This window comes from Sander lucioperca, chromosome 12 (genome assembly GCF_008315115.2).
Source record: "Sander lucioperca isolate FBNREF2018 chromosome 12, SLUC_FBN_1.2, whole genome shotgun sequence".
Taxonomy (NCBI): Eukaryota; Metazoa; Chordata; class Actinopteri; order Perciformes; family Percidae; genus Sander; species Sander lucioperca.
Genome location: NC_050184.1, coordinates 34228232 through 34253616, shown reverse-complemented (window position 1 = coordinate 34253616; position 25385 = coordinate 34228232). Strand labels below are relative to the sequence as shown.

The following is a 25385-nucleotide window of genomic DNA, read 5'->3' as shown; positions in this document are numbered from 1 at the left end:
AACTTTTAAATGTAAACATGTTCCACCAAAACAAGTTCCTTCCGAGCTTATTTTTCAGCGGCACCGCGGCTTTTCTCCGGCGCTTAGCACCGCCCAAGACGATTGTGATTGGTTTAAAGAAATACCAATAAACCAGAGCATGTTTTCCTCCCATCCTCGAATGCTATGTGGAGTAGCCAGACCCTCCTCCAGCGCGCTCTGGAGGAGGGTCAAAGCGAGACTAGCGGGGGTGGGACTGCGCCACCTCACATAGAGAGCAGCTTTGCTAGTTCACATGGCAATGCTGGACTTGCCTATTCAAAAGATTTTAGGGCTGTGCAATTAATCCAAAATGTGTATCGCGATTACGATTTCAGCTCCTAATGATCACAAAAACAGAAGCGAGAAAAATTATTATTTTGCACGTTACGTTTTGCAGGTAAACTCTTATTTTGTCTTGTGTTCTGAAAGTATTAGGGTAAATGTAACAGTTCTAGGTGTTTACACTGTTTGATTTGTTTAACTGTTTCACTGTTTTTTTTAAATTTAATAATTGCAACATCTTTCTAAAAGACAATGAGTAATCGTGTTAAATAAATCGTGATTTCAATATTGACCAAATTAATCGTGATTATGATTTCTCCGATAATTGAGCAGCCCTATTAGATTTCACTCTGGAACCCGGTTTCAAAAGTTTTCTTTTGCAGCCCCCCCGCAAAAAAATACTTTTGCCGTAATTTGTTCAAAACGTTGGCGTCTTCACAGGTAGGGGAACTGGTTGACTTTTCGCTGGTAAGTAGCGTTGGTGTGGTGGAACGGCTGCCCCCCCAGCTGCTGCTGCTGCTGCTGCTGTTGTTGGGGGTGGGAGTTGCTGTACTGTCCCGGAGCGGAGCCTCCAAGAGCCAGGGTGCAGTTCTTCTGGAGCAGTGCCAGTGAAGGGTACGCTCCGCTGGCCCTGCCGTGGCGGGATGAGCCCCCTTGCATCTGGTCCACAGCTTGGGACACGGAGGCCAGGGCGGCGGACGCCGGGTACGCGTACAAGCTCGGGGTCGAGCTGAACAGGGCGTTCTCGTGAAGGTAGGATGAATGGGACGAGGCGGGAGGGGGGTACGTGAGCTGCCGCCTCAGGGAGCCACTGCTTCCCGTTTGGTCGTTGGATGATGACATCACAGACTGCTGTACCTGAAACAACAGGGAGAGGGTCATAAGTACCCACACTTGGGGTATTTGAGTGCAGAGTTAAAAATTAGCACCATCCACCAGCTAAATGCTGGTAAATAAAATATGCAAGAGGCTGGTAGATATGCTTCACTCACCAGCCAAAAAAACAATGGTAATCTATTGAGTGGCTGGTAAATATTGAACATTCACTAGCCATTTGGCTGGTGGACAAAAACGTTAATTTTGAACACTGTTGGCGAGTAGTCGAGTACATGTGTGACGTATTGCCGGTGACTAACACAAAACTGGGTTCAAAATAGGGCTGGACGATTTTGGCTAAAATCATAATCACGATTAATCGAACAAGTTATCTCGATTACGATTATTGAACGATTATTTTAATTTTTTTTTCTTTTCTTATACTGTAAATATGTTCACGGTTATTTTTTCTAATGAAAGAGTGCATAATCCTATCTTTGTGATTCTAAAATAAGGAAACAACACACAGATAGCAATTAATGCTTATTTATTAAATATTTCAAACAACTGAACTGAAATCTACAACAGTAGATTTTACAATGAAATAAAAACGTCTTATAAAAAAGTAATTTAAGGTGTAGTGTAAAAAAAAAAGTTTCCTAAAAATGTAGAAAATAAATAATAAATGTCCATCATAAGATTAACGGGAACCTGTGGTTAGCTGTCTTTTCGGAGTTAAACTCCACAAGCGTGTCCTGCTCGCCGGCCGTCACACACACACACACACACACACACACACACACACACACACACACACACACACACACACACACACACACACACACAGGCGGGGTCTGTTCCGAGTATAATAAAGCCCCGTCTGTGTTGAGCAAAACATTACGTGAATTACTACGAGAATGGACGTGCATTTAATATAGGAAAAGTGCACAAGTATTAGCATCATTTGTTGTTGTATGTGGCGCTAAGGTCTAGTGACGATGCTATAAAGACCGTTGCCATGCTTGCGTCGCTCCCTTACCCCTCCTACCAGTCCCTATGGCCACTTGGCCAGTGGGAATGCAAACGGGAAAAAAGATTCTGGGGGAGAGTAGTTCTTACTACTGCTTAGAAGTACTATCCGATCGGAAAGCACCTATGGTAGCAGACTGGACGGGGCGGAGTCACGTGACGCGGCGGCCGTAATATGTTTTAAGGGGAAAGTACATTAACACACAGTGGGCGGCCGCGGAAATATTAATAGGATTAAAAGACCGAAATAACCGACTTGGTAAAATTACGTCGGTTATAGGCTCTGAATTTCGGTTACGATTATTTTTCGATTAATCATCCAGCCCTAGTTCAAAATGTACTTTTTTCGTCCACCAGCCAAATGGCTAGTGAATGTTCAAATTTTACCAGCCACTCAATAGATTACCATTGTTTTTTGGGGTGGTGAGTGAAGCAAATCTACCAGCCACTTGCATTTTATCAGTATTTGGCTGGTGGATGGTGCTAATTTTGAACCCTGGAAGATTATCAGAGCTCAGTGGGACACATGTTCATTTTAGGTTCTGCCATAACCCTATAGGGTTTGGACATGAATAATTATATTCAAGCTGAATTAAACATCAAGTCAGAAACGTAAAGGCAGGGCTGGTAATGTTGAAAAGCTAGCAAGATTTGAAAGTAGCGTCTCCTCGGGGCCCACGTCTAACCCCTCCTGCTGCCCTCGGGGCTCCGCCCACACACACAGATGCACGAGCACCGCTGTGTCGCTGCTTCAGAGCAGAGCGGAGAAGGGAGCAACATTTCACTTCATGTCTCATTCACCGGCAAGCAAACGGCTAATATTATCACAATGAATGTTTAAAACAAACATGACTACTGTAAGCAATGCAGCGAAGATGCAAGAAGTGTATATTGAAACAACATATTGTAAGCAAGTAATGGCCAGAGTACTGTAATTACAGCTAGTCTCTGCTCCGCTGTAAGCCGTCGCTGTTTGATCAGTAGAAAGCTCCCATGTTGTTAACATCAGTATGTTTCACCCATGGTTTTACCAGTTTACTCTGTAGTAAAACTGGTTACAGTACGCAATTATGGCAGAACCTCCACAGTTGATTACATTATCTAATATATGTACTTCTTCATTGACTGATAAAAATGAAAAAAAAAATAACACAAATGGCAGATGCATCTAGATAACTCAATAACTGCTTAATTGCTTCATTCATTGCATTATTCTCTCACCTCCTGAATGTGCTTTTTACTGATTGTACCTGTGATGCTGTATGACTGATTCGACTTTTTTGTTCTTTATGTGCAAATGAATGGTTATTGGTCATGGTTACACCTTGTTGAGCAGACATGAGTTACATAGCGTTACCTGACTCAGGTTGAGAGGCTGAGATCTGCTGGATGCAGCCCGTTGATGCCGGTCTGTGTTGGAATCTCCTGGCCGACTGGACTGCTGAGTCGACCCTTTCTTGGATTTTCCGGAGCCACTTGTAGCTGGATCTACCCGTGCAAAACCAGACACAATATTGTGAGCACTAAGAAGAGAATAAGTTACAGCTGCTTGAAGTGAAAAAGATCAGTTTAACCTGTAAATCTACGAGCGGAGCTGATAAGTAGTGCACCTAAAATGCAAACACATCTAGTTACCTAAAATATAATGTATATATATGAAGTAGGGGTGTCATCATTTGGATTTTAAATCGGAAATTGATCGTAATGAGCTTTTGATTTTGACTATCAAAATCAAAAGCAAGATCGGCGATTCCCCAAGTATTTATTTCTCTCTCCAACCCCACCTACTTGAGCATGGCCAAAGAAAAAAACGTATTACTTAGGGCTGTCAAACGATACATTTTTTTTAAAAATTGCGATTAATCGCTGAGGTTCTATAGTTAATCGCGATTAATCGCATATTTTATCACATGATTAAAATTCTATTATTTTGCATTTCAGAACAGTTTTTAAGTACATATTAACAATCAAAAGCAATTCTTACCAGTGTATCTTGATTGGGAATCAAATGAATGCAAAGAAAGTTACTTTATGAACTTGATTTTAAGATTTGTAATTATTTATACTGTAAACAAAAGAAAAATGTGTGAATCTGTCATTATTGCACAATTCCTCCAAGTACCTAACTAAAAAACTAAAAATCCCTATCCTTACCAGAGTTAATATAGTGTTTAGTAATTCCTAAATAATGTTGATTACTCACTGATGTCCAGTGATCACCGGTTAATGAGACAGCGTTTGCAGCACCTTGCAGCTGTTCAGTGTGGCTGCTTTCTGTGTCCGTGAAAACTACTGTCCACCTCTATGGCAACGAGACAGGTCAACCGTAGTACGTCTTTAAGACCTGAGTCCTCTACGATGCTGACAGGTCTGCAGTTAGTTGCCACCTGTTTCGCAAGAGCTGTAGTCATTTTTGGGGATTTGGTTTCATCCACAGGTCGGCAAGTAGCATGCTAGCGGGTAGCATCACGTTAACTGAACTATATGCTTAGCTCCGTAGGTGGTAGCTCAAGCTTGACGTGCTTCGGTGATATTTTAATTCGGCTTTACACAACATGCATATGGCTTTCGACTTGTCTACGAGCCGTCCGGGAGTTTTGGAAAATAAAAAGCTCCATTCAGAGTTATTGCTGCTGTTTTTCTCCATCATGCCTGCAGTAGGAGGATGTGATACGAGGAAGTGGCAGCTTGATGATAATTAACGGTGCTGCAAAGGGTCAAAATAGTAGCCTGTTCAGCATGACGCAAAGCTGAATGAAGTGTAAAATAAATTAATAAATGCCGGCATGCGATTAAAAAAAATGAATCGCGTCGGCCCTTAATCGCATCGCGATTAACGCGTTAACGCTGACAGCCCTAATATTACCACATATTACAGACGAATGCACTGCTTTTTTCTGAATCAGTACGACATCTGGGTATTTTTGGCATACTGCAGATTTTGTTTTTGTTGGCAAAACATACATGCTACATTTTGGCCAAATCAGCACACAATACTAGTATAGTATGCGGTTTCGAAAACGGCCACTGTGTAGCTTACCGGCTGGTAGCATGCAGCTAAAGACACAGGGTAACCTTAGCTTACCGGCTAGTAGCATGCAGCTAAAGACACATTGTAACATTAGCTTACCAGTAGGTAACAGAACAGTTACATCCTCCTGCTGCCCTGAAATCACCGTGTGGCAAATTTGCCTTCCCCGTGAGGGATTTATGGAAAAAAACAGCAAACAGTAAAGCATGTGGGTTACGATGGGACTTCATGGACATTCACGTGTGTCTCGGCTGCGGTTCGATAATTTTTAAAAACTCAAACTGTTGTTGTAAAGTATCCTTCTACCATCTAGTGGCTCTTATTGTGGCACTGCTGTCACTGCTGAAAAGAAAATGTTTAAATAAAAAATAAAATTGAATCGTAACACCCCTAATATGAAGACTAGATAAAAATGATGTTTGAAGACTAGAGGACCTGGAGCTGCGGGAGCTTTGTGGGTTGTGCTGTCCCCCGGCTGGCTCTTCACAGAGGGCGTGATGACGGCCAAAGACTTGGCGGGCTGTGAGGTGGTCTTGGTGCTCAGGGGGCTGCTGGTGGACGAGTCAGAGTCATGGGAGTCGTGCACAGTCACACAGCTGATCACATTGGTCCTCTGACTTGTTCCAGAGCTGCAGGAGAGGAAAGTAAGATAACCATTTAACCTTTTAAAATAAAACCTCTGAAAATTTCACTTAAAGTGCTCATATTATGTTCATTTTTAGGTTCATATTACCGTATTTAGAGGTTATATCAGAATAGGTTTACGTAGTTTAATTTTCAAAAAACACCATATTTTTGTCGTACTCCACATTGCTGCTGCTGCTCCTCTTTTCACCCTGTGTGTTGAGCTCTCTGTTTTAGCTACAGAGTGAGACATCTCACTTTTGTTGGGAGTCGCACATGCTCAGTAACTAGGTAAGCACTGCTATCTAGTCAGTTGCAGAGTATGAGGGCGTGCCATGCTGGCAGCTAGGCGAGCATTATAACGCGTGTTACAAAGTGACGCACGTTCTTCACGGAAGTAATGGCTGGACTACAACAGAGCTGGTTGGAGCAGTTTGTGAACAGTGTTTTCTGTTGGAGATGGTAAGTCCCTTTGGGGTGGACTTTGGGCTTTTTCATTTAGTAAATCTATTACATGCACAAAAAAGATATATGACACAATAAAGGAAAGGAAAAAAGCCAAAAAGCATAATATGAGCACTTTAAAAGTAGGGCTGGGTATCGTTCCAAATTCTTCGATACCAGTACCGGTACCTAAACCAACACCATGACTTTGATACCAGCCCCTAAACAATACTTTTTTCGATACCAATTTTATAAAATCCATTTTAACAAAAAGAAATTACAACAATACACATTATGTATGTTATGTGCGTGTCTCTACGACGTATAACGCTAGACAGCTAATCACAAACATTAACAAATCTTGGTAGAAGCATGCTGCATGCTTATTGGCTCACTGACGCTGATGAGATTTACTCCTTAGGTATTTGAAACTTGGTATTTAATGACGAGGCATTTTTCGATACTAACGAGGCAATTCTGTCTGTGCCTAAAAAGTCGAATTCGGTACCCAGCCCTACTCCAAAGTGTGAAAATTCAAATGCTGCAGACAGGAAATTAGCTCACAAGGAAAGGGGGAACTTCCTGTCATCCTCGTCGTCGGAGTCGCTGTGGATGGTGATGATGCTGACAGCTGGACTGGGTGTGTCTGAGATGACGATGGGCTGAGACTGGTCGCCAGCCAAAGCAGAAGCGTTGTGGAGCACAGTGGTGGCCGACGACACAGGCCTGCAGGGGGAGAAGATCCTCCATCACTGGCTTATCGCAAATACTTCATCTATTTCAATATTTTAGACGGCAGAGTTGTTGCCTTTCATTTTCAGCTTTTACGTTAAAATTTAAAAATTTTGTAATAATCATTTTTACATTCTTATAAAATAAAGTACACTACAGCACATAAAGGGATCACATCTTGCATATATGTGGCAGATGCTATTCCAAAGTAAACACATTCAATTTGGGTGTTCAGTGTGGTGTAGAGCTAAAACAATGAGTGGATTTATACAACAGTTATCAATGGAAAAACATGAAATTCACAACAAGTTTGATAATCGATTTATCGTTCAAGTTTGTTTTCAAGCAAAAATCATAAACCTTTGCTAAATTCAGTTTCTCAATTTTGAGGATTAGCAGCTCGTATGATAGAAAACTCAATATTTTGGGTTTTGGACTTCTGATTGGACAAACAGCATAAGGATAAGGCTGGTGATTTTATCTATTTTTATTATTGTCAAAAAACCATGAGAAGACTAAAACCGAAATTTGTTAGTCCATCTCTCAATACTTTCCAACTTCCCTACACTGTCTGTGGCTCTCAGCCCCGAGCACATACTTCCTACTGAAGACTTTAAAAACAGGTCATGATGAATACACGTTATGCAGATGACGTAAATGTATGACAGGATACCTGGCTCTGCTCTCTGCATGTCGAGCTTTGGACCTCTTGCCCTGTTGGGATCTTGCCCCTGAGTTGTGGCTTTGGGAGGCAGCGTGACGGCCAGCACCCGAGTCCTGCTGGCTGACGCCATCGTATTGGCTTCCATGACGACCCCTTTGAAAAAGAAGAACACATTTAACTTATTTTAGACTGCATCATGTCTGTATGACTGACTGACCACATGTGCTAAACCGTCCATTAGCGACGGGGGGGGGGGGGGATCGATTCACGTATGTATCGTGATTTTTTTTCGCGAACATTTTTAAAACCATTATTTTTTTTACCAATGATTTACCTAAATATTTTCTGTTTATACGGTACCGCCGACGGCGACTACATCATATCAGTTTCCAGCAAGACAGAGCAAAAGCAGAAAATGCAGAAAATTCATGTTATGTTCTTCTTTACAAATTAAATATATGTCAGACTGACTCACATGTGATGTGCATTCTTTAAAAAAAAAATAAAAATTAGTTTTTAGAAATGTCTCACAAAATATATTGTCTCTAGAAGTGTATTATTAGGGGTCCAAGCCCGAGTCTACAAGAACCGGCGGTAGCAAGAGCTACGCCGTTCGCGCAGCAGGGCTGTGGAACCCTATTGTTTTTCTACTGATTAATCATCATCATCATTATTCTTCTCCGCCTAAAACGCCGACTACAGCCTAAACCGTACATGGTGGGGGGTTGCCGTTTTCAGGAATGGTCTGAAACTCCGCAAGGACCTCAGGCGCAATAATTTACCCATTTCCACCACAAGGTGGCGCTATAGCAGAAAAAACGTGTTTGGCTCTATAACTCCCTATAACTCCCACATTGTACAACGGACATTTAAAAACCATATATCCACGCATTCCCTGGATCCAACTGAATCACGTGATAGAGGCCACGCCCATTTCCGCCTAGACTTAATGCGTGAAAAATCGCGATTTATCAAAAACCTACTTTTTCGATCTCTTCCTAGACCGTGCGACCGATCTTCATGAAACTTGGACAGTAGCATCTCCAGACCGAGCTGACAAAAAGTTAATAAAAAGAATTTTGATAGGATAAAAACTGCGCATATTACGCACAAAGAAATTTCTGTAGCTAACTATGAAAACACCAACTTTGCCATATCTCAGCCAAAATAAATGCTATCAACGCCAAACTTTAGATTCTTGTTTGTCATGACCCTCTGGAGGTCCCCCACGCGTTTTACGAAAATGTATCACTAGGGGGCGCTACAAGTACAAAAAGTTTATATCTCATGAACGGCTCATCCGATTTTTACAAAATTTGATGGGTACCATCTAGGGACACTCCTGAGGCCATCTCTAGAGTGGGGTACTGAGGGGTCAAAGTGGGCGTGGCCAATTCACCACTTACACTAATGTGAACAACTTTAAATTTACAGGGTAGATGGACAATGGGTCATGGACCACACCTACCAAAAATTACACATGTGGACCACTAGGTGGCGCTATAATCATATAAACACATTGCACATTAGAAATCCTTACATCCACGTTCCTTGAATCAAGCTGAATCACATGATATAGGCCACGGCCATTTCTGCTTAAAATCTTTTTCGCAATATCGCGCAATGCGCAAAACCAACTTTTTCGAACTCGTCCTAGGCCGTGCGACGGATCAGCATGAAACCTGGTAGGTAGCATCTCCAGATGGACCTGACCAAAAGTTACTCAAGGAATTTTGCTACGTTAAAGTATGCGCATTTGATGACCAAACAAATTTTCATAGCTAACTACCACACATATATCATATCTCGGCCAAATTAAATGTTATCAGCAAAGAACATGATTGTTCATCATCATTGTTCAGCATCCCACTACGATGCTCTGTACCAAATTTGGCAAATATCGGCCTATAGGGGGCGCTATAAGCAACGTTTATTTGTTTTGGCCAATAACGCAGTGCATTTAAATGGGAAAATTGCAATTGCAATATCTCTGCCACAGTAAATGCAATCAACATAAAACTTGTGGTGCTCGTTCGGCATGCCGCTCTAAGGCTCTTTAGTCTTTACCAAATTTGGCGAAGATCGGCCATTAGGAGGCGCTATAATCAACGTAGACGAGTTTTGGCCCTTTTACTCAATGTTAATGGGATATTTGCAATGGAAATGTACCACAGACCTTGCAGCTCACACTTCTCAATATTTACTGATGTTTGCCTCTTACCGTTAGGTTTTGGTTTTTACTTTTGCGTGCTCCTTTGGTTTTTTTACAATAAACAAACTTCTTAACCCACCTGACAAAGTTTCTACAACCTTCACAGTGGACAAATTCAACTCTTTTCTCTCACTTTTTCAATCCACAATCAACACCATTCATAGGCGCCGATACGGTGCAATTAAACATTGCAGTTGGTGCTAAGTGGAGCGTCTGTCATAGTGTGATTGGTTATGTTGGTGTCATTGATTCTTAATTTCTGATGAACTGTTGACCGCTACATTTGCAACAGCGACGTACCGCAGACGTCGCGGCTCACGCCTCTCCATATTTACCGACGTTTGCCTCCCGACCGCCTGGCTTCAGGTTCCGCTTTCGCGCGCTCCCCGGGGCGTACTCAATACTATCGAATCGCAATACAAATCGAATCGGCACCCATATATTGTGAAAGAATCAATCGGGACAAAAAGCATATCATCCCAACCCTACAGTCTATTATGTTTTAATACTAGAATGACCTGAAGCTGTGCTTTTAAAACGCAGCCTGACGACACAGAGTCCTGACTAAACTCACCTCCAGCCAGAAGCTTGTTGACTGTCAGAGACCGGGGCTCCCATGGGTGAGTCGGGCACCACAGCCTGCCCAGGGTTGTGGATGGCCATGCCTGGCATCTGTTGCCATGTGGAAGGGATGAGGATCTGCTGTGTGCCTGCCGGCCAGCCCTGCTGTATGTTCACATTAAACCCATGTTCAAATATTGCACTATTCAAAAACCTAAAACGTCAGCAGTGACACATTACGAAGAGAACAAAGTGCAGTGTGTGTCGACCAAAGTAGAGTAGGAGTCTGAGTTATTTTCTTAGAGAATCCCAGCGAAATAAAGGTTTTTTTCAACAAACACCAAGGTTTCCATCTCTATGGCACACCAAGACCCTGACACACTGACAGCTGAACAAAACTCCAACCTCTGCATCTGGTTTCCAGACTTACTCCTGTGCAGAGAGAGCTGCATTTGTTACCGTTGAGAAGGAAATGTGCTAAAAGAGACTTAAGCAGAAAATAACCAAGCGTAAAGAAAGACAGAAAAAACAACAACAGTTGACTCAGGTTCTGATGCCGAGCATGCAAGCTGTACAGTCCTGCGCTGTGAAACAGAGAAGGATCAGAAACAAGACAGCCACCCTGAAAGTGAAAAGAATGTGTTAGTCTGAGACAGAGAGAAGGAAATGAAAGTGTCTCCTGACATTTGTTATACAGCTTTTATTAAACAAAATTAAATATTGCCAGAAGCTTTGAGATTTAAAAAAAAAAAAAAAACGCAGCAGTGTGCATTGCTGTCTGCATTGCTGTCTGCCAGTGTGTCTTCTTTAATCTACCACTAGGAGACGCCAAAGTTGTACACATACTTTAGTGGTTTAAATATGAATATCTCAGATTAGATTTATAGCTGCAAAGATTAATCGCCAACTATTTTGGCAATCAAATAATCGTTTTGATTGAAAAATTCTGATTCCAGCTTCTTTAATGTGAATAGTTTCTAGTTTCTTCACTCCTATACAGACCTATATGGACAAAACAAGACATTTAAGGACTTTTTTTTACTGGGCTTTGGTTAACACTGATCCTCATTGTTTCACCATTTTCTGACATTTTATAGACCAAACAACTAATCAATTAATCCAAAAAATAATCAACAGATTAATTTACCTTGAAAATAATCGTCAGTTGCAGCCCTAGATTATTTAACTTTATGTTGATTTCTACAAACGTTTTCCAAACGTGTGTTTTCTCTAGGGTGTCTACAGTGTGCCAGTTAGTAACTTGCAAGGATCTTTTAAAGGAATAGTTTGGACATTTTGGGAAATAAGCTTATTTGCTTTCTGGCAGAGAGGATCGATACCGAATCTGACGAAAATCATGCGTATGCATATTTCTGTCTTTGTGCGTGTGCAGTTAGGTTTTAGTCGTGAATCTACACAGAGTTTTATGCATCTTGTCCGTGAAGCTGCAAGCAAATGCACAAACCAGACTGGTGAGCTGCACATGCATCCCACCTTCTGCTGCACACTGCTGACAGACATGTGCTAGGAGGGAGGAAGAAGAAAGAAGAGATTTAAACCAGTTGTGATGATGGCGTTTTACCAGCAAGGAGGCATTCTGATCTGGTAAGCCGCCGAGGCTCGCTCCCCTGCAGCCGAGTGGCAGCCGGAGCGAGCCTGAAGGCGGTATTCCCACCACGGAGCCGCACAGCAGGGGGGCGAGGGAGGCCTGGGAGTAGGTGTATTTGTGTTTATTTATATTTATCATAAGGATCCCCATTAGCTGACGCCTAGACGACCAGCTAGTCTTCCTGGGGTCCAAAACAACATTTAATCAGACAATATTCAAACATTTCATGACATATACAGAAAAGAAAATAAATAAAAGAAAAGAAATACAACATCTGCTTACAGAACTAAATAACAAAAAAAAAGACTCTTTTAATTTAAAAAATACAACAAAGTTATATATTACAGTATATTACGTGGCTAACATTAAGGTAGCTCACATTGACAAAGAAGAAAATCTAATATTTATAACCACACAATAAGAAACCTCATGATAAATAATTATAATCATGATAAAGGTATTTGACTTTCTTTTTAAAATCTACTTTTCCTGCGATAAAACGAATGTTACTTGGGATATTATTCCACAAAGAACTTGCTCTGTAAATGAAAGTTTTTTTTCAGGTTATTGGATTTTGGTAAAGGTGCAATCAACTGCAATCAACTGCAGGTGTGAAGGGTGGGGCTAAGGCTACATTCACATTGCTACGTTTTGGTTTAAAAACAAATATCTTTTGCTACGTTAACACCTCACACTCACACTGCTCTGGCATTTAAGAGCCCCAAAACCGGAGAAGTTCGGAAACAATTCTGACCCCGTTTTGGTTCGGAATCTGCGGAGTTGTGTTGCAGTTTTAACGGCTACAAACGGAGACCTTTGGCAACACCGACAGTGACACCAATGTTTCGCCGCCTGATTGGTTCTTATCGGTCATGACGTCTCGTTCTCCGAGACTAAGCTACTACTGTTACCATGGCAACTACTAGCAACAGGCGGTATGTAAATGTATGTCCAAGACATATTTGGAACAGACCTGCTCCATATTCTACTAAATTCTAAAGAACAAGAGAGTCCTTGCTATGGATCAAGAGTAGGGATGTAACGATACACTCAACTCACGATTCAATACAGTTCACGATACGATTGTTTTAACAGAATGACATCACTGATAAAATATTCCTTTATTTATATTAACTGTGCAAAACAGCAGATGTGTCCTCTTATCAAAAGTGAAAATGAAATAGTATTTTACCTTGAATAACAAAAACTGTGGTAGCTGGTCAAGGGCAGAGCTATCGAGCTAACTTCATAAACAGCAAAGTAGTAGTTCTCAACCTAGGAGTCGGGCCCCGTTCAAAGGGTGTCGCGACATGATTCATGGGGTAAGTAGTAGTAAGAAGGAAAAAAAACACAAATTTGCTTTCATACTTTTCTCTAATTTATAGTGAAGTCATTTTCTGAACATACCAGACTGTTCTAGCTGTTCTATTATTTGCCTTTAACCACTTAGTCATTGTATCCACATTATCGATGATTAGTTATCCAAACTCTCATTGTGAAAATATTTTGTGAAAGCACCAATAGTCAACCCTACAATATCATCGCAATATCCATGTCGATGTATTTGGTCAAAATATCGTTATATTTGTTATATTTTTTCCAAACCACCTAGCTGTACATTCCACCACCGCTGTAGTGGATTGTATAAGTGAGCGGATTCGATACTGGAATTAGAGTCAATAAAAGCCCATCAAAGTGGAGCGTAGCAGTGATGCAGTGGGTCCTACCTGTGCCAGCACGCCGGGTTGGATGTGAAGAGACTGGGACGACTGGTTCTGAGGGACTAAGGGTACGGAGTTGTCCATCCTCACTGGATAACCAGAGGGCTTATTGGAGGTTTGAAGACCTGGAAGGAAAAGATGGAGGCAAGTGATATTATGTCAATACATTTTTTTTTTAAAAGATACTAAATGTAGAATATAAGAAATGTAGGGATTATGAAGGTAGCTGCAATAAGGCAAATTATCAATAAAAGGTTTTGTCCCTTTGTTGCTGGTTGGTCAAATTATTTTAATTTCTACATTTTTCAAGATAATTGTAAGATGAGATTTACTCTCATTGAAGCAACATGACACTACTCTGTTCCTCTTATTTTACATCACTCAGAGGGAGCTTATCAGACTCACTCTGCTGACTGGCTTTTTACTTCATGTTCCACGAGCCTGGTCTGAACTTGGAAAAACTGCTTTTAACTTTAGTGCACCCGGCTCAATGACAAAAACAAATGACAGCACTTTCTTAAAAATCAACTCACTTGTGCCTTTTAGACAATTTAGAAATCTGGTTTAAACCTGCAGACTTCTACTTGTAACTGCTTTACACAATTGTACTTTCTTTTGCGACCTTATTACACTAATTTAGTTATCAAATCATTTTTCCCAATTCAGAAAGTTTTAGTGTCTTTCTATTTTTCTTATGATGGTGTGGCTTCTTTTCGGTGTCGTTTTGTTTTGGTCTTTTCGTAATTTGTCTCGATGTCATTAATGAGGGCCGCCCCTCGATGATTTCCAGAGTATGAATAAAAGGTTGAATGAACTAACATCTTGCTTTCTCACCCTGGATGGTGGGGGGGCAAACTATGAGTGTTTGCTGGAAGGGCTCACTCTGGGCGCAGAGCTGGGTGGGTCTGGTCTGCAGGGGCACGCCCTGCTGGGTCAGGCCCGGGATGTTTATGGTGGCCTGCTGGTAGAGGCCAGGCTGGTAGTTGAGCAACGGGACGTTACTGCTGAGAGACAGGGACTGGCCGCCTGTATTCAACGCCTGAAAAGATGAGCGGAGTTCAGCAACAAAGTCCAGGGAGCCGCAACACATTAAACAACGTTCTACATCCACCTGCAAGGAACAGTCTTCCCCTGGTTATGAAAAATGCAGAATCAGGCGATGGTTTTAAGAACCAGTTAAAAACTCATTTGTTTCGTATGCACTTTGTCCAGTAATGTGTGTTGTACCTCCTGGATGGTTTTTATTGTTTTGAGTTTTTAACTTCTGTTTGCCTCTTATTTCCTAGTTTTTATTACATTAATGTCAGCTTTTAGTCTGACCGTTTCCTCCGGTCTTTTATTAATGTTTATTAATGTTGTACAGCACCTTGTAACCATGGTTTTGAAAGGTTGTTTATAAATAAAGTTTACTTACTTAAAAGGCATGTAGAGGCTCATTTACATACACCACCTTAGTTTTACCACCTTACACTGAAGCAACAGACATATGGACAAAAGTCTCATTTTGTGTGTTCCTGTTAATGGTGATACTTTTTGTTACATTGTGTCATGTTTCTTTTTGACTATTTCCACACAAAATTTGTTGTTATACATAGTTAATACGTTCATTCTTACAAGCAAATGCAGTGATGATGGTGACGGTGATATGAATGATTAGTCAAGATCTTCCTAAATAAAAAAAAAAACATGTTCAATGAAACAAGGTTACACCCCGTTACCTAATAACCTCAGTGTACAAAGATGAATAAATAAAGATATAGTATGGGGACAGATGACTGACAGACGGTCAAATTAAGAATCGCAGTACCATTGCAATGCACTTAGGAATTGGTTTTAATCGGTGCACTTAAACAGATTTAACAGATCTTATTGAATCCTCTGGAACTTTCAAACGCAGCCACAAGCCCAGTGGGGCAGTACTAGAGAAACAAGAAGCATTAATGTTATAACTTCTAAACATGGGAATGCACGTCTTTGAGAACTCACACTCTCTAGCAAACTGATAATTCACATTATACGCGTAGAAATGAGGTTCAAGCACAATGCTGTGCATACACACAGTTGCTAAATGAGGCCTCATCACTTTACAAAGCTACTGTTATGAACTGCAACAAGTGAAAACTGGATCAACAAAAATCATTTAAGGCTGTCAATGGAGTCAACATTTTAATCGTGATTAATCGCATGAGTGTCCTAGTTAACTCGCGATCAATCGCACATTTTTTTAACTGCTTTAAATGTACTTTAAAAGGGATTTTTTTTCCATGTTGTTAATGCTCAAGCGGTATTTGAGACTCGACTACTCCGCTGGTAAACTTAGTTGACATTGCCAGTACATGCAAATGACTTTAGTCTTGTGGAGAGAACCATCTGGAAGGGGCTTGGAAACTCAACTTGCCATTCTTATCCATATCCATTTCTGCTCAAGGAGCTTTGTTTCTGCTAGCCATCCACTCCTGTTCGTGGATGTATTATATCCGTAAGACCCGTTCGCCCCCTCGTTATTAACACATTCATTTTGACATCCCTAATCATTTTGTGAAGAACACAATGACCCTGAGGCAGATCCGAGATAACATTCTCACCTGATTGTGCTGGTTGAGTTGGCTACTGAAGGTGACAGTGAGGTTGGTGGCTGCACTCGGGGTATTGTTGCTGGCAAACAGATTTTTGCCATTCTCAAAGGCGCTGCATCTGCGTTTGCATATGTCCATATTTTGGAAGCAGGACTTCACACTGTTAAATAAAAAATAAATTAAAAAAAGGTCAAATAGGAACAAAGATTGAACCCTGAAAACTAAGTGGCGATGCCGATTCACAGCCAACACAATCATCCCTGTCACAGTCCTACACTTACTGAGAGCTGTGAGGGAAGTGCAGCAGGTGTGTCATGGTAACAAAGGGGTGGTTCAGCGTCTTCATGGGCGTGATCCGTTTGTCTGCGTCTAGTGTCAGCATCTTCTTCAGCAGGTCTATGAACTCGCGCCTGTCGGCCTTCTCTGCCAAGATGTCCGTCCCCTCCAGGTTGGTCATGTTCACCTGCAGGGACAGGAAGTCTGGGTTTGTCAAACCGCATCCTGTTACACCCAACGACATTGCATCAATACTCCGTTAGTAGTGAATGTGCAGACTGAGGGATAGGGCTGCTCGATGAAAATCATAATCACAATTATTTTGGTCAATATTGAAATCACGATTATTTAACACGATAACTCATACACTTTTGGAAAGATGTTGCATTTATTGAACTTAAAGTGCTCATATTATGCTTTTTGGCTTTGTCCCTTTCCTTTAATGTGTTATATATCTTTTTTGTGCATGTTATAGGTTTACAAAGTGAAAAAGCCCAAAGTCCACCCCAAAGTGACTTACCATCTCCAACAGAAAACACTGTTGACAAACAGCTCCAAACAGCTCTATTGTAGTACGTGAACGTCACTTTGTAACACACGTTATAATGCCCGTATTATGTAAATAATCATTTTTCTCAGTTACATTGTTTTTGGGATCGCCGAACACAAAATCAAAATTTGATTAATTGCACAGCCCTGAGGGGGAGGGGGGGTTGGTTAAAATAACCAGTTCCAGAACCAGTTCTGTCAGCAATATTACTGTCAACTGAAGGAGCTTATGTGAAATGAAACGGCTCTTTCCTCACCTGCATCATATCATCCAGACAGTTGAAGATGTATTTCCTCGCCTCCTTTGACTTGATGCCCATCTCCGCCTCGTGCTCTGCAGGGGTCTTCACAACAATAAGCGCAGCAACACCTCAGTATATTATGTACTGTACATATGCTTGATGACGGAATGATCTGTCTCAGAAATCTCTGCGGAGTCACTTACTTTGAGTCTCCAGAGGGGGTAGCTGGAGTCGGGGCCTCTGTTAAAAAAGCGGCTGGTCTTGGTTCCTGCACTTAGCAGGTATTCTGCGGGAAGGCCCTGGGTCTGGGAAATGTAACGAATCTGAGAGAAAAAAAGAAAGTGCTAGCGTGAGTCAAATATAAACCTTGGGACCTATATGTGTTCTCAATAGCAGTTTATACAGTTCTCATCACCCGAGGGCTGGCTGCGTCAATTTCTGAAGGAGGTCTTGTTGGTTTACTAGGGCTGGTCCGAATACCATTTTTTTGAGCTTCGAAGCTTCGGTAGTAATGAGCATCGAATATTCGAAGCTTCGGAGAGAGGGGGCTGGACATATTATTATTTCTAATAAAGGCAAGAATCTCTATGTGTCTGTCTGTTTGTTTGCATTTTGATTATTTTGAGAACCTTTCATCCAAACGACTTCACAAGGGAGTGCAGTGTCGTATTTGGTGCAATATAGATAGACAGGCCAGACGCGTTCAGAATTAATAAACTTTTAATAAACTACAGAACAGCGCGAGCAGGAAGCGGCGCGCCTCACGCGAGCAGGGCTTATATGCCCCGAGAACAGAGACTTCACTAATGATATAACACACACACACACACACACACACACACACACACACACACACACACACACACACACACACACACACACACGTTAACTTTTTTACAAATTATTATTAGGCTGGGCTACAGTAGGCTACGTTTTTACTGTTCGTCATTAACTGCCGTAGCCTATTCGCAAGTCACGTTATTTTCCATGAAAATTAAGTGCACATTTTTATCACGTGTAAATGGCGGATAAAAGCAGCTCGTTCTGCTTACAGAACTCAGGTGATTTCTCAAGCTTGATGTGCTGTTGTGGTAGGCCAGTTTCAAATTGCATATTTGACACTCTGCCTTTGTCTTGTCCTCACTTAATTTAAAGTTCTCCCACACAGATGAAGTCTTCGGCATTTTTGTCTTCTTTTCGCTGAATCGTGACGGTAATGACGTTCAACTCATGGGCGTTTTAACTGGGGCATGTGACGTGACGTCCCAGTAAAATCTCAAAGTCTCCTATATTTCGCAGTAGATTCATTTAGATTGATAATAACGGGTAAAAAGGATAATACATTTTGTTTCTATTATTTTATTTTCCACAATGTCAAAGCAACGCAGCTTAACCCAAAATACAAGCTCAGGCATGCACTTCTGTCCATGCAAACTGCGCTGTTCTGCGCTCTAGCCAGAGAATATTCCTGTTGCAGGAACACTTTAGTAGTCCAAGAAGAAGCAAATATATTTATTAAGTATAACGAGGTTGGGTTGTCCATCCTATTAAAATGGCTAGGCTATATAAGAAAATTGTAAAAGAGTATTATATTTCGAACATATTCAAGCGCGAATGAGAACCGTTTGGAGGGGGATGCCAGGTTGTGCAAAAAAAAAACAAAAACAATATTCGAATGTCAAATTTTCAAATTGAATACCAACCCACTAGGGCTGGTCCGAATACCATTTTTTGAGCTTCGAAGCTTCGGTAGTAATGAGCATCGAATATTCGAAGCTTCGGAGAGGACATATTATTATCTCTCTATAAATTGCAGGAACGTCTTTCTATCTGTCTGGGTTTTATGCGAATATCTCTCGAACCGTTAGTCCGATGGATTTCAAACTTGACATGTGTCTTGCTACGGGCACGAGTAAGTGCAGTGCCAAGTTTGACATTGTTTGGATTATAAATGCAAAAGATATTGTTAAATATATATCGTTAAAAGAAGCACACATTGGCTTTTGCCGCTCTAGCTGCTGGCCACTCCCCCTCTCACCCTGAGGACCAGAGACAGAGAGCAGCGGAGTTTTGGCAGCTACAATGTGGCATACACATCAGACCCACAAAAATGGGCAAAGTTGCACTACTTTGGACTGTCTTTGACTTTGAATAAACAAACGACAATTCCCGAATTTAAGGACGTATCATAATCCCACACATGCAAAGCACAACAAGTGCAGACAGAGCGTGACGGCACTTATAGGCAGGCTATTTATCTTATAAAGCGGCACAAGACCCTCTCTCTCTCTCTCTCTAGTCCGGTTCTGGTGGTTGATGAACGCAGATGTGCTGATTAGCGTTCATAACGGGCCAGGGGGGTAGCGCACTGCCATGAGTCCATGACGCTAACGTCTGATTACTGTCTGATATTTTGTGATTACATTTTTAAAAATGTAAAAGAGAATATTATATTTCGAACATATTCAAGCGCGAATGAGAACCGTTTGGAGGGGGATGCCAGGTTGTGCAAAAAAACAAAACAAAAAAAACCGAATATTCGAATGTCAAATTTTCAAATCGAATACCAACCCACCGGGTCCAGCCCTACAACCCACCGAACAAATATTCGAATATTCGGGTCCAGCCCTATGGTTTACACAGAAAAAAAAACATGCAAAAGTTGTGCAAATAATTTGGTTATTATTCAAGGTAAACTGTCACATGTCCCCACACATCTTTTGAGACTGTTAAATTATTAACTGGCAAAAGTATTTAAATCAAAACACACTTTCCTCTCACACCCTGACAAAGAGGTGCCAGTTCACCTCCTGGGCACTGCCAAGGTGCTCTTGAGCAAGGCACCGAACCCCCAGCTGCTCGGGGCGCCTTTCCATGGGCAGCCCCCTCACTCTGACATCTCTCCATTAGTGCATGTACAGGTACTGAGCATGTGTGTGTAATTCAGGCCTGTGTGTAATGTGTGTAATAACAACAGAGTGAAAACATTGTAATTTCCCTTGCGGGATTAATAAAGTATAAGTATAAATTATTATTATTATTATTATTATTATTTATGCTACTGAACAACCAACAACACGTTGTACACATTATACACAGAGAAAAAGAAAGCCAGCAGCTGGTTAGCTTAGCATTAGGGATCGACCGATACGATTTAAAGGCCGATACCGATTATTAGTAGTTAATGGAACCGATAGGCGATATTTGACACCGATGTGCATTTACAGTGAAATTAAAATTAAGATTTTGGAATGTTACATACTCCAACAAAAAACTTTTTTTAACTTTTTTTAAACGCTTTAAGCAATTATCATATCAATTAGAGCTGTTCAGAGTTTATTTGTTTTACCCACTTATAGATTCCCTTTGTCAGAGGATATATGTCAATATTAAAAGACACATAATAATAATAATAATAATAATGTCCCTTTAAGTGTGTGTGTGTGTGTGTGTGTGTGTGTGTGTGTGTGTGTGTATGTATATATATATATATATATATATATATATATATATATATAGTTGATGAGGGTGCTGCAGCTGACCTGATCATACTCTGAGGCGCCGGGATAAAGGGGCCATCCCAAGAACAGCTCAGCAATGACACACCCCAATGACCACATGTCGATGGCTTCACAGAAAGGAAGGCCCAGAATGATCTCCGGAGCTCTGCAAGCACATCAAAATTGATAAATAACAGGATCGGAGCAGTTCATTTACCTAATATTCAAAGCTCTTACTTTACAGTCCAGGCTGACGTACTCACCTGTAGTACCGTGACTGCAGGTAGGTGGAACAAACCGCTTTGGACACGTGGCTAGCCGAGCCAAAATCAATGACTTTCACTCTGTACGGCTGCCTCAGAGGGTCTACTAACATAATGTTTTCAGGCTTCAGGTCGGCGTGGATCAGCCCCAGGCTCTTCAGCTTCATCAGTGCCGTGGCGACCTGCTGCAGAATCGGCCGGATACACTTGAGCAGCAGAGGGCTGAACTTGCTGTGCTTTAGGAAGTCGTACAGGTTCTGCTCCAGCATCTCGAACACAAGGCACGTGTGGTTCTTGTGCTGGAAACACTCGTATGAGCGCACAAAGTTGAACTCATCAGCATTCTCTGTGCTCAGCCTGCTGAGGATGCTCACCTACAGGGAGAGGAAGATATAACTACAGTAGGGCTGGGTACTGAATTCAATACTTTTTAGGCACCGACCGAAGTGCCTCCTTAGTATCGAGTATCGAAAAATGCCTCGTCATTAAATACCAAGTTTCAAATACCTAAGGAGTAAATCTCATCAGAGTCAGTGAGCCAATAAGCATGCAGCATGCTTCTACCAAGATCTAATAATGCTGCTGATTGGCTGTCTAACGTTGCACGTAGTAGAGACACGCTAGACTTCTATTTGGAATAATCCTGTTCCGGGATAATTATCTGTTGAATATGCATTTCATTGGAACAACATGTACCATAATGATTGGGGCATAATGCCATGTTCGTGTCATATTGGAGTTATTGTGATAAAGAGTCTTTATGTAAATAGCATTCACGTCAACTTCCAAGTCAGAATTACAACTAGGAAACCTGGATTTTTCTAAAAAAGTTTGGATATAACTAATACAGAAGTCCCTAAAAACTGTGTAATAAAACCAAAATGTAATGCTAATGAAGTAATATTGTCAATGTACAGAAATGTAATCTTCACAAGATCAACTCTGCCAAGCTGTTAACATGGGAACCCTTCCCATCTCCACCATCCATCCCATAACGTGAAAGTGAACAAAATCTTGCCATGGGGTCATGAGCTGTTGAGCCCAATTTTTTTTATAACCTATATTATGTATTTGTTTATTTGTTTTTGGCAAACTTTCATGTTCATCAGCTGCTAAGGGTAAAAGAATGAAAACGGCTTACTGTCTATCCACCCTGGAGTTTATTTTCTTTTCCAAACAACATACTCACTTCAATTTGCCCTTGCCGCGCATAAGAGGGATGGTTCTTCAAGATCTTAATCGCCACTATCTCGTTTGTGCCCCGCTTCCAGCACTTTGCCACCTGGCCGAAGGTGCCCCGTCCCAGGAACTCCAGCACCTCGTAGCTGTTGGACATTGAGCACAGAATCTCGTGCTGGACCAGCTGGTAGTCGCCCTCGCTGTGGGAGTTGCTGCTCTTGGTGGTAGAAGTGGAATGTGCTATGGACTGAGCGGTGGTGGTCCCCCCCCCACCCCCACCCCCACCACCAGCGGTGCGGTTTGAGACCACGGGGGCTGAGAGCTCCTCCAGTATCTGGACGCTGTCGCTGCTGTCCACCTCCTCGCTCTTCCGCTTCAAGCTGTACTGCTTGTGGTAGACGTCACATGGCTGCGAGGAGGACCCCGCACCCTTGACACGGCGGCTGGAGGACGAGGAGGAGGAAGACGAGGAGGGAGGTCCGCGAACGCTCCCTGTGCTGTCTGCCCCGCGCACCACCGTCTGCTCCCGGGAGCCGGCTGCGGGCGGGTGCACCTGGTTGGAGGGGTACACGGGGTTGAAGTTGGAGCCAGATGTGGAGGGTGCAGCTCCCTGGGCGGGGCTCTGCTGGTAGTAACCATTATCTCCCAGCTGGTTGGACACATCCCAGGCAGGGTTCTCAACTTTGAGCCTCTTTGAGCGAGAGTAGGCGCTGGAGGACACGGAGGGAGAGGAGAACACCTGGAGCTGCGACGCCATGTCCGCTGACGAGATTAAATCTAAAAACCCCAGAGACAAGATGTTGACATGGGTGAACTTAAAGGTGCATTAGGTAAGCCTTATAAAACTAACTTTCTGTCATATTTGCTGAAACTGACCCTATGTTCCAGTAGAACTACATGAAGCAGGTAATTAAAAAAAACATCTGACTCCTCTGGCACCACCTACAGCCTGTAGTGCGATTTGCAAAAATCCACAGCTCCCTGTTCAGATGCACCAATCAGGGCCAGGGGGGATGTCTAACTGCGTGTCAATCACTGCTCATGCACACGCGTTCATTCTCCCTTATGGGGTGAGGGGCTTAGGAGACTGTTTTGGGCTTTAGCGGAAAGGGGGGGAGGGACTGAGAAGTTGTCGATGTTCAAATATTTTGGCTAAGTCCTGGATCTTCGCAATCCTACCTACAGCACCTTTAAGAGTTTGTCATTTACTGATGATGATGACGATGCAAACAAGATGGGAAATTCAGTGTTTCCCTTATAATTGTACCAGGCCAACAGGATCCTCCGCCAGGCCAGAATTTTTTTTGGGGGATGGGATGTTTAGTTAACCTTTACAAGTGTAAATTGGACACTACATTGTGTTAGTATTACCAAGTAATGTTCCATTCAGGTCAATGTGCTTATCTGTTGTTGCTTGATGGAATGGAGTTTGCCATATTATGCTTTCAGCATATATTTTTTTAACATACAGTACCTTTGAGGTTATTCTGGAGAATAGTCTAGACAGTATTTGTCTTTTTTTATTGTTGCAATAATAATAATAATACACATTTGCATAAATCCAGCATATTTGAGCTTAAAAAACTTGAAAAATGTACCGTTTAAAGTACATTTAGAACAGAAAAAAAAATGCGATTAATTTGCACAATCATGCCATTAATCCTGTTAAATATTTTAATCCATTAATAGAACTAATAGCTACCAACACTAATAGAACTGCTACATTTTAACCCCCTGACAACTTCAACAGTGTGACTCATGGATGTGATTTAAATACTTTTTGGACATCTAAGTAATTCATTTTAAAAGTAATTGTCTCAGCTCTAGACTATGACTTGTATACCTTGCGCCGGAAAGACACAACATAACACACCTGTGACAGTTTATTGATACGTGTGCTCCCACCATAATGTCTAGCTACCTGCTATGCATCCATGACGCCACCTTGAGCACACATAAGGGTCAGGGTCTTGGTTTTTGGCCCCTGCCCCTTCAAGTGTGCGTGAACGCCACTGCTATAAAATGTGCCGTCTGACAGTCCCTGGGTTGCGCCTATTTTTTATTTTTTTTTACGAGTGACAGTACCTGTATTTGATGAGTGAACAGCCAGACGCCGAACCGACATTTAAGGCCTCCTCCTCATCATCTCCTCGCCGGGCTGTGTGTGCTGCTGCAGCGGACCGGCTGGAGCTGCTAGCCGTCTGCTGCTGGAGCTCGCGGACTGTAGCGGGAAGGACGAGGGCACGCGAGCAGTCGAGTCATAACGTTACTTGACTCGAATCCGCAGTCACGTCGCGTGTCAAACGAGCGAAATGTGCATAATGTCAGTGGAAATTTCAGATAGCAGCAGAATAAGCACCGTCGACTAGACAGAGCTCCATCATCACTGTCAGCTGCGCGCCTGCCGTAGTTTCTACCGAGACGACGTAACAGCTATACGTGACGGACGTCAACGGCAACGGCCGCAGGGATAGAGCCAAAGATCGTCTATGATTTACTATGTTTCACTAATTTCTTCAACACTAGACCACCGTTTACATCTATTTTAAACACGTGAATCAGTGTAAGTGCAGCTGAATCAGTAGAAGAAGCAGTTCTGTAAAGTTACCAATTACAGTTACTACAAGTACTGTACTTAAAGCTGTAATCTTGAAGATGTTCATTTCAAGAAATGTCTGGCTATAGCAAAAGGAAGTTACACAATGGTTATTGAGTAAGTATTGCAATATTTATATTTGCAGTATTACCAACTGTATTACAGTTTTTCTCACACAATTTTTTTAAACTATGCACACAATTCTGAAAAGTTGAAGCTCATATGTTTCAACAACAAGACTCCAGACCATAGAAATAGAATGATTAAGGGCAGTCTGCAGTCTTAGTCTGCAGTCTGCTTGTTGATTCAACTTGTCAGAATTGTGTGCATGTAGTTTGTGTATACAATGGAGAAAAACTAACTAAACTAAAAAAATATCGCATGTTTTCCGGCAAACGTCACGTCAACAATACAGTTCGTAATACTGCAATATAAACATTTATGCTACTTTACACTTT

General features: G+C 41.8%; 1 protein-coding gene across 1 annotated transcript; it reads right to left on the bottom strand.

The window, feature by feature from the left end:
- Positions 1–337: 337 nt before the first annotated feature.
- Positions 338–24758, bottom strand: hipk1a (homeodomain interacting protein kinase 1a). Its single transcript, XM_031290645.2, has 16 exons — positions 24417–24758; positions 22342–23108; positions 21153–21526; positions 20932–21055; positions 17593–17712; positions 17405–17491; positions 16604–16785; positions 16332–16482; positions 14581–14785; positions 13753–13871; positions 10430–10581; positions 7653–7796; positions 6812–6973; positions 5615–5808; positions 3506–3636; positions 338–1161 (listed from the first exon to the last, which is right to left on the bottom strand). The coding sequence occupies exons 1-16, from the start codon at positions 24454–24456 to the stop codon at positions 739–741; spliced, it is 3375 nt and encodes a 1124-aa protein (XP_031146505.2). The 5' UTR covers positions 24457–24758; the 3' UTR covers positions 338–738.
- Positions 24759–25385: the final 627 nt, after the last annotated feature.